The sequence below is a fragment of the Haliaeetus leucocephalus genome, unplaced genomic scaffold (assembly GCF_000737465.1).
Source record: "Haliaeetus leucocephalus isolate CR32 unplaced genomic scaffold, Haliaeetus_leucocephalus-4.0 Scaffold188, whole genome shotgun sequence".
NCBI lineage: Eukaryota > Metazoa > Chordata > Aves > Accipitriformes > Accipitridae > Haliaeetus > Haliaeetus leucocephalus.
In genome coordinates, this window is record NW_010972624.1 from 1097414 (window position 1) to 1106524 (window position 9111).

General features: G+C 55.0%; 2 protein-coding genes across 4 annotated transcripts in view; both read left to right on the forward strand.

The window, feature by feature from the left end:
* Window positions 1-269: 269 nt before the first annotated feature.
* On the forward strand, window positions 270-6954 carry AMDHD2 (amidohydrolase domain containing 2). 3 transcript variants are annotated; one of them, XM_010565246.1, is made up of 11 exons: window positions 270-432; window positions 895-1031; window positions 1727-1866; window positions 2239-2293; window positions 2731-2943; window positions 4091-4179; window positions 4525-4669; window positions 4941-5048; window positions 5762-5830; window positions 6280-6381; window positions 6752-6954. In XM_010565246.1, the coding sequence occupies exons 1-11, from the start codon at window positions 350-352 to the stop codon at window positions 6838-6840; spliced, it is 1230 nt and encodes a 409-aa protein (XP_010563548.1). In that variant the 5' UTR covers window positions 270-349; the 3' UTR covers window positions 6841-6954. The 3 variants fall into 3 exon arrangements, 1 of the variants encoding a protein (XP_010563548.1); XR_774215.1 differs by lacking the exon at window positions 6752-6954 and having other exon boundaries at window positions 5762-6060; window positions 6280-6366; XR_774214.1 differs by lacking the exons at window positions 6280-6381; window positions 6752-6954 and having other exon boundaries at window positions 4941-5261; window positions 5762-5790.
* Window positions 6955-8773: 1819 nt separating this feature from the next.
* The window catches only part of LOC104830407 (chromosome unknown open reading frame, human C8orf33), an 8590-nt gene continuing 8252 nt past the window's right edge, over window positions 8774-9111 (forward strand). Inside the window, exon 1 of the mRNA XM_010565263.1 lies at window positions 8774-8988. Coding sequence (XP_010563565.1) covers window positions 8774-8988 — 215 coding nt within the window. The remainder of the gene's footprint in view (window positions 8989-9111) is intronic.

The window sequence follows — 9111 nt, forward strand, 5'->3', positions numbered from 1 at the left end:
GCTCCGCGCCCCGCCCCCGGTCCCGCCCCCGGGCGTCCCGGTCCCCGCCGCTGCTCCGCGGAGGGCGGGGGGGGCCGCACCGGGTCCGGCCCTGAACGGGTCCCGCGGCGGGGCCTTTTCCTCATAGCGTCGGCCCGGAGCCCCGGGGAGGGGCGGCGGCCTACCCGCCGCCTGCCCCCGGGGCGGTGCTCCGGCCCCTCCGCCCCTCACCGGCTCCCCGTTCCCGCGGCAGCCGCTCGCACCGGAGCCGCGGCCTTGCCCCGCTCCGCCACCCCTGGTCCCTGCCCCGTGCCCCTGACGCCGGTCACCGGCTGGGTGCCCCGTTCCCGCCGGCTCCCGCGGCCCCACCATGCCGTCCAACAAATCCGTCTCGGACGCGCCCATCGTCCAGTTCACCAACTGCCGCATCCTGAGGAGCCACCAGCTCCAGAGGTGAGGGCTGCCGGGGGTGCCGGGGGGTGCCGGGGCTCACGGCCGGGCTGCAGAGCTGACCTGGAACCTGGAGCGACTGTCCCCAGGTCCCCCAGTGCATCAGCTGTTGGCTCTCGCCCCCTGCGCTCCCACCGTCCCCTCGTCCCTCCCTGAAGGAGACGAGGCGTGTGTGAAGTACTACAGCCCCTCTCTGCTCCCCTCGTCTTTCGTTTGCCTCCTCTGACGGGCAGCCCGTGAAAACCCCGTTCCCGTGAATTTTGTAAGGCCAGAGGCCAGGCAGAGAGGGGTCGCTGCTGGAAGAGCAGCTTTGCCCTAGTAGACATTGGAGAGCCCATGGCTGGAGGGTGCTGGTGGGGTCTGTTCTGCCCGAGGCCACCTCTATCACTGGGGCCACGGCCACGCTCCCATGTGCTCCACCGCAGATGGCACTGGAGCTTGGTGAGTGTGTAACTGTCCCTTCAGGGAGGACCTGTGGGTGCGAGACGGGAAGATCCTCAACCCGGAGAAACTCTTCTTTGATGAGAAGGGCTCTGCTGACATCCAGCTGGACTGCAAGGACAGCATCATCACCCCGGGCTTCATCGACGTCCAGATCAATGGTACGGTGAAGCCATGTGCGCTCGCAGGGGAGCGGGGAGTCCCAGGTTTGTCCATCCCAGACCTTCAAACCCTGCTGTGTGCATACTGCCCATGACCAAATGCATTTCAGCTGCTCAAGGGAGATGTGAGTCACCGAACTAACGATAAAGAACAATTTTGCCAGTGGTTGCTGCTGTCACATAACTGATCCCCTTTGGCTCGGTGGGGTTTTCAGCCCAGCTTTCCTCTTAACCTCATTTTTATCAACATTTTATCCTGCCCCTGCACAGGGATGTTCCATGATGCCGGGAGGACAGAGCAGGACTTCTCATGGGAACAAACATTACCTGCTATAGCTCTTTCCTGAGGGTCGAGAGGGGCTTGTTCTAAGGTAGCTTATGTTGGAAGTCAGATCCCCTCTTCAGTGGGGAATCCTCAGGTTTTGCCCTGCACAAAACAGAACGTTGTTGCTTGCAAAATGCTGGGATGCTGTGGGGAAAAGCACTTCAGGAGGACAGCATTGGCTGGATTTGTACTCGCAGAGCCTTGTGAATGTAGGACAGGAGCAGTGCTGGAAGAGCCCTTTGCTTCTGGTCAGTGCCATACAAATGGAAGGGCTCACTCTGATCACGCAAAATGTTTCTTTGGCATTTTCGGGTGGAAAAACGTCCACTGGGGAAGCTGCAATTTCATCTCTGCTTTGCTCATGGTGCAGGAGGCTTTGGGGTGGACTTTTCCCTGGCTACAGATGACTTCAAATCAGGGATTGACCTGGTCAGTCAGAAAATCCTGTCCCATGGAGTGACCTCCTTCTGTCCCACCCTGGTGACCTCTCCTCCATCTGTATACCACCAGGTAAGTGCCTTTCTTCCCCTCTCATCCTCCAGGTGATAAAGGGCTGAGAGGTTGGTACCAAGAGGTGAGAGGGCCAAGGCTGGGCCTACAGAGACTGGGATAGCTGCCTTGGCGGAAAAGCCATGGGCATGAGGAGCTGGACTCTACCCCTGGATTTCTTGCCCTTAACCTTTAGACCACTGAGACAGCGATGTTTCCCAGACCAGCTTTGCACAATCAGGCTTGCAGCTGACTTTTTCTTTGTGGGCTGTGTTTGGCTGATGTTACCAAGTGGTCCAGCTACAAAGCTCTCTCCGGACCCAAGGTTTGGGTTTATTTTGGCACGCTGGGGTGCCATCTGGGGTGCCATGTCTGACAAACCCCTTTCTCTAGGTTCTCCCTCAGATCAGTATAAGAAATGGTGGAGTCCACGGAGCAGGTATCCTGGGTAAGTGGTTTTGTCCCTCACTGTCCTCTCTGGTGCTACTCTAGGTAGGCAATTATCTTTTTCATTGTTAAGGAGAAGGAAGCTACTGTAGGGACAGCACAAATGGGGGCTGGAGCTCTCTTGATGGGAGGGATGCACAGGTGGGCACAGACCCGCTTTCTCCCTCAACCTGTGCTTGGCCTTTGCCATGGTTTCTGCCATCATACATGCACCGCTCCAGCCCTTTTGGGCCCCACAGGGTAACGGCAGTGGGGTGGCTTGGCTTGGCCAGTTGCCAGCACTGCATCTTCCGCTGTGCTGTGCTCAGAGTTACCAGAGCCATGTGTTTTGCTGCAGGAGAATGGCAAGAGCTTGACTGGAGCAGGGTGGGCACAGCAGGTTTTTTGGTCCTTGGCGGGGAGAGGAAGGGTCATGGCTTTGTGTTCTTATTTGGGCAGGGGCCCATCTGGAAGGACCGTTCATCAGCAAGGAGAAGAAAGGGGCGCACCCAGAGCACTGCCTCCGCACCTTCGAGGCAGGTGCTTTCCAGGACCTTCTTGCCACCTACGGGTCCCTGGACTGTGTCCGGATAGTCACCCTGGCCCCAGAGATGAAGAGGAGCAGTGAGGTGATCCAGGAACTCACCAAGCGGGGCATCTGTGTCTCACTCGGTAAGGGCTGGGGCGGAGGAGGCTTAGGGAAACTCCGTTTCCCTCTGCCACGCGGGCCAGGCAGCCCCTCTCTTGGGGCTGTAGCATCTCCAATGGTGTCTCAGTGTGACTGGATGGGGTGGGATTTTCTTTTGCCGGGCCTATATGGAGGTGACAGACCTGTCACAAATGGGGACCTCACTTGATGCTGCGAATCTGTCATCCTTTGTATGGTAAGGGCCAAACTTCATATTGATTGAAAAGCCCCTGCAGTTTAACACAAGGCAGCATCTGGTGCTGTAAATACGCAGGAAAGAATAGCGGTGTTACTTGAATAAAGATGTAACTGAAGGTTGATGACGTGGAAAGTTCAAACTCTGAAGTTCAACTGCTTTAGGCCTTGTTTGACAGGTGAAATAATTTTCCAAAGGTTACTCTTGAGTTTTGAGAACTCTGTTTCAACCAGAAGAGCTGTAGGAGACCTCCCTCCACTGCCTTGCAGGCCACTGACTTAAAACTGGCTGCATTTTTCTTGTCCTCTGTTTCACAAATTCTTCTTTGCCTCAGACCATTAAAGAAATCCTTTTTTTTTTTTTTTTGTTAAAAAAAAAGAGGCAGGGGGGAGTTACTCAGGGTGAAATTAAACCTTAAATGAGAAGGGCATTCATACAGCAGAGCATCTTTTATCTCACAGCCATGTAAAGCAAAGAACCACAGAAAAGCAAAGTTTGCCCACACAGCATTAGAGCTGCTGTGCATGTTGGGGGAAACAGAATTTTCCTTCTGGGTAGTTTTATCCCCATATTCTTTCTTGGCAAAGTCCCCACTGTCTCTACTCCCTTGACACCTCTCTATTAAGCCTTTAAATATCTGAGGAAAGCAGAAAGGCATGTATTTGGACCTCCAGCCTAGCCTGAAGGCAACTCTCTGTGAGCAAGGCAGCATTTGTGACGGTTGTGATGTGAATAGTGAACGTGTTCAGGTGAAACATGCACTGCCAGAGTCCCTCACAGTCATGACCAGACACCTCTGTGCCAAGGCTGGCATCTCAGACCTTGGCCCAGGGTGGGGCATCAGCGTAGAGTCATAGTGACAGAGCGTCTTCACTCCTGTAGGGAAATAAATGGAGGGGTGGGCAGAAAAATCATGCATTTGTCTTTGTTCCCAGGTCACTCGGTGGCTAATCTCTCCCAGGCTGAGGAGGCTGTGCAGCACGGTGCTACCTTCATCACTCACCTATTCAATGCCATGTTGCCGGTGAGTAGCCGAGGGCACTTGCTCTGCACTGGTATTGCTTTTGGTGCTTTGTCTCCTGCTCTCCACAGATGCATATTCTCCCCAGCTGGTTTCATAACAGGCCTTGCAATGAGGTTTCAGCACTGAACCTCTGGCTTCACGTTTCTCCTGCCTGATCTAAAAGAGAGTCAAGGCTGTAGCAGACTTGAAATTCAAGGAAATGCTCAGACTTGTCTGGTAAAGCACGGAGCACCCAGCTTCCAGGCACTGTTTGATAGAGATGGCAGCTGCATCCCCTGACGGGAAGGGTCTCAGTCCACAAATCCTAGTGATGATCCACAGCTTGTTCTCTCTCCCCTTGGGCAGTTCCACCACCGTGACCCTGGGATCGTGGGGCTGCTGACAAGTGACAAGATTCCTGCTGGGCGGAGGGTCTTTTACGGCATGATCTCTGACGGCATCCACACCAACCCTGCTGCCCTGCGAATCGCCCACCGAGCCCACCCCAAAGGTGAGCCATGCCAGGCCCATGCAGTGTCACCAGCCATCCCAAGCGCTGTGCCATCTCGCACAAAACACTTGTGCAAGTGTTGTGGCGTACTGCCCTCACTGTCTGAAAGAGGTCATAGCTATGTGTGCTGATCCACTAGCCCTCTTGCCTTGGTTGAATGCAGCTAGAGACACCCTGGCTCCCCTCTGGGAGGGCCACTGTGGCGCAGTGCTTGGAGCTGCAGCAAGGTCAGCTGCAAAGCTAACGCAGCCTCTTTCCTTACATTCCTCAGGCCTGGTGCTGGTGACAGATGCAATTGCTGGCATGGGGCTGGCACCAGGTCGGCACACGCTGGGTCAGCAGGTGGTGGAGATCGATGGGCTGAACACCTACATTGCAGGTAACTGTCTCTGGCTGAATTGCTGGGGACAGTGCTGCCACTCGTGCCTGTTCCTGAAGAGCTCAGCACACCTTGCAGTGCTTATCAGTGTGAGGCAGCACTTGTGCCACCCGCTTGGGTTTTGGTGCCTGATGAATCTGCAGTGACTTGGCCATGGGGAGAATGGGGCACCTCGTAAAGAGGGGAAGTGCCCCATCTTCATGGAGTGAGGAGGTATCTGTCAATTTGTAGCTGTCTGCAACACCTTTGAACACCTTGTTGCCCAGTGTCATGAATGCCAGAGGTTCCAGCGGGGCCAGAAAGGACAGAGAAATCTACAGATATTTATTGTCCCTTGTCTTTACTGTAACACTACCACTTCTTGCTAACTAATTTCCCTAAGTTGCAGGCAGCTGGAGACTGGGAAGGTATTTCAGAGAAGGATCATTCCTTTCTCTGTTCCCTTCCTCTGTCTCTGGCAGCAGGTGCCTGCGTTGTGAGCTAGTTTCACCCAGTCCAGCTGGTCTTACGGTGGAGCTGTGGGGTGACACCCAGTACCTCTCCCTGCACTGCCAGCATTCTGTCACTCGGCAGCAATGGCTTCGGGCCCTTCAACTTTCTCCTTGTGCAACCCAGGATTTCTGCCCCTTCTGGTCATGTTATGCTTTCCCACCACCCCACTTCTCCTTGCTGACTTGTGGGACTGGCTCAGTGCCATCCTGTTCCTCTCCCAGGCACAAAGACCCTGAGCGGTAGTGTGGCGACCATGGACACGTGTGTGCGACACTTCCAAGAAGCCACAGGTAAGTAAGCCTTGTCCACAAGCTGTTGCTCCCTATGTTGACACGGGAAGAGGTCTCGCTCTTGCCAGCTGTGTCCACTCCACCAGGGACCGTTCCCTCTCGCCTGAGACATGATGAGAAGCGCTGGCATCAGTGGCACTGGCCTCAGATGAGCACCTTTTTGAGGGGAGGTTTCATTTTAACCCACAGCACTAATGAGAGTTGAACTCTCCTGCTCCTTCCTCACAAAGGTGAATGATTTTCCCCTCCCCATACCCTAGATGTTCAGTTCTCCTCTTCCCACTGTCTCCCATAGGGATGTTTCCCCTCCCCATCTCCATCTGGCTGTGGTGAGAGTGTTCCAGCTCGGGTCTCTGCCAGGCTAACAGTTGCCTTAGCCAGGGGGGGTTGGGCTGCTCTGGCAACAGGACTGTTTGCTGCCCTAATGTCTCCCTTCTTCTCTGTCCAAGGGTGCTCGGTAGAGACCGCGTTGGAGGCAGCATCTCTGCATCCCGCCCAGCTCCTGGGGATTGAACACAAAAAAGGGACACTAAATTACGACTCTGATGCAGGTACTGGTATGGGGACAATGGTGTGAGGGCTCCCGGCTGCTGGAGCAAAGCATGGGCTGCTGTGAATGCATCTTCATCCCCTGCTTCAGTGGGAGCTGCAGGGAGACTTGCTCTGCCTGGGATTTGCTCTGGGCTTTTGCGCCAGTGGTTTTTCCCTTGGATGCTGGTGGTGTTTCCTGAGCCCTTTGGAGAGACCCCCACATTTCAGCCAAGCATGAAGCAGAGCTGCCATAGCAAGGATGGCACCGCACTGCCCTCCTGCTGTTTCTGGCGTGGGGGGAAGTTCTTCCGCACTGAGCCCAGCTCTTCCCAGACAGCTTCAGCTGCTCCATATCTGACAGCTGCCTTCTTTCTCTCTTGTCTGATGCAGATTTCCTGATGCTGAATGACAGTCTGTATGTGCAAGCCACATACATCGCAGGGGAGGAAGTCTGGAGACAGGATGCGTTAGGCATGTGACGCTGGGCTGTCCTGGTGCCCTCCGAGGCTCCCTGGCACTGTGGTTAGCAGCTTTGGTAACCACTCCACTTCTCTTTTTTTTTTTTTTTTTTTTTTTTAATTCCTTCCTGCAACTCCCTTAAAGGAGCCTCATACCAAAGAGCTGCGTTTTCCAGCGCAACCACTGCTTCCAGTTACAGCCATGCCTGCAACAAATTTGTTGGTGCTCAGTTGGTGGAGTGGGGAAAGCAGGCAGATCTGTGTTGGGGGGGATTGTCAGTCCCTGGAGTGACCCGAATTACAGCCGTCCTGCATGGAGTCCCCAGATAGAGGTGCTCCTGTCGCCATCTTACAGCAGTGTGAAGCTGTCCCAGCCTTTGCACTGTTCTATACAGCACACACTAACCTGCCCTGTGCCTGAGGCAGGCTCAAGCCATTTCCATCCCTCTGCCTGCCGTTTGCCTTGCTCCCAGGCAGCCGTGGCTGGTTAGACATCGGCTTCCACCAGCTCAGCTTGCAGCTCTTCATATTAAAAGGTTCCTGTTGTGTCAGCAGAAGTTGAGGATCACGTTCTGATCCCCCGGCAGTCCCACTGTTGTGTGTCCTCAGAGCAAGGCTGTCACAGCTCGCCAACTCGGTGCCATTGTGGGGCTGTGAATCCATGTGGGATGAATCCTCAGGGCAGAGATCAAACCCAGGAAAAATGAGGCATTGCTGGTCCTTTGTGCCTTTTCCCTGCATGGGCATTGAGTCCACAGCATGTAGTTTCGGTTAGAGACATGGACAGCATCCTGCCACAGAAGGCAATGTTCCTCTTAACCCTTTGTTCTGGCTAGATCGGTTCTGCAGGCTCTGTGCCCAGCCATACCTAGTAGAGCCTTTGCATCGTCTGATGGGTTTGCGCGTTCCTCAGGCCACAGACGGGAAGCTTTTGCTTTAGGGGATGCATCCAGACTGGTGGCGACAGGCTCACGAGCCCTCGGTCCAGCTCAGGGACTGAGGGAGAGAACTGCAGTGGGATTCTGGCCTTTCAAGACAGTTGCTGATAGCTCATTATTCCCATGCTCATTATTATCTAATCCAATACTTGACTGTCAGCTCTTTTCCTGACACTTGGACACTTCTATGTGAAGACTGATGCCGATTTCGAACGTACCGCAGTCAGAAAAGCCTTGCGATAAGTCTTAGACAATCTCTGATAAGCCTCAAACCAATTAGATGGTTTTTGTAGTGAGGGGAGGGCTTAGACAAGGGCTAAGTCTTAGCAAGGGTGGAGGTTGTAAGGCAAGACAAAAGTCTGGCCGGGGCAGAAGTGTGCCGATTTTTCCAGTACCTTTTTATAACCTTTAACAGCAACATTTTGGAAGTGCTTTCCTAGCACTTTAGCACCCTGCTGGAATAACTGGCAGCCTTGGAGAATTTCTAACATCAACTGCCAATGTCAGCAGAAACTATAACCTCCACGATTTGAAGCATTTGAAAGAGACATCAAATACTGTGCTGTGACATGTGACGTGCTACAGCAGTACGGATCTTGGCGGGGGCACTTTTGACTGCTGTTGAAAAAAATCCAAGGGAAAAAAAATGCATATGAAACAAGGTGTCTAACTTTTTTTTTATTTACAAAATGAAATAATCAAAAGGAAGTCTAAAATAGAAATGGAATTAGACAATACCTGTGTATGTGTATTACCCTTTTTTTTGCCTGCTGAAAATACGCTGTACCTACCCATGGTGGTGTATTGTGGCATCTATCAGCCTGGGATGCCAGTTGCCAGCTGCACTGTGGCCCTTGCACCTCGGTGCCTTGACGGGGATAACGCTGATGTGCCCGGGGATTTGGTCCCATGGATGGAGGCCACAGCCGGACAGCCAGCGGCCCGGCGGTGCAAATGCGGCCCAGCAGCTCCCTGTGGGGCTCGGGGGAGAGGGAGGTGAGCTTCGGAGGGGGACGATGGCACCGCCAAGGTGGAAGCTCGTCTCCTCTGAGCCGCCTCCCGCCGAGGCGTCCCCAGCCTTGGCTCACCCGGCTTCGGAGGAAGGCTTCGTGCCTCGGCACCCCGGGCCTTCCCCCGGCCCTCCCTGCGCGGGCCTCGGCAAGGGCAGGCAGGTTGACCTCACCGGGCCTTCGCCCCCCGTTGCCTCCCGTGGCCGTGGTGGCCCGTGGCGGTGGGGGGGGAGCCCCTCGCCCCCGGCGGACAGCGGGGCCTTTCCCCGTTCCTCGCCGGCGGGTCCGTGCGGGGTGCCGGGGCCCCGAGGGGCGAGGCGGGCCCGGGCGGGCCCCGCTTTCCC

Coding starts and splice junctions, on each gene's coding strand:
- AMDHD2 (XM_010565246.1), top strand. CDS start 350: ATGCCGTCCAACAAATCCGTCTCGGACGCGCCCATCGTCCAGTTCACC. Junction 433..894: donor AGGAGCCACCAGCTCCAGAG/GTGAGGGCTGCC, acceptor CTGTCCCTTCAG/GGAGGACCTGTGGGTGCGAG. Junction 1,032..1,726: donor CATCGACGTCCAGATCAATG/GTACGGTGAAGC, acceptor CTCATGGTGCAG/GAGGCTTTGGGGTGGACTTT.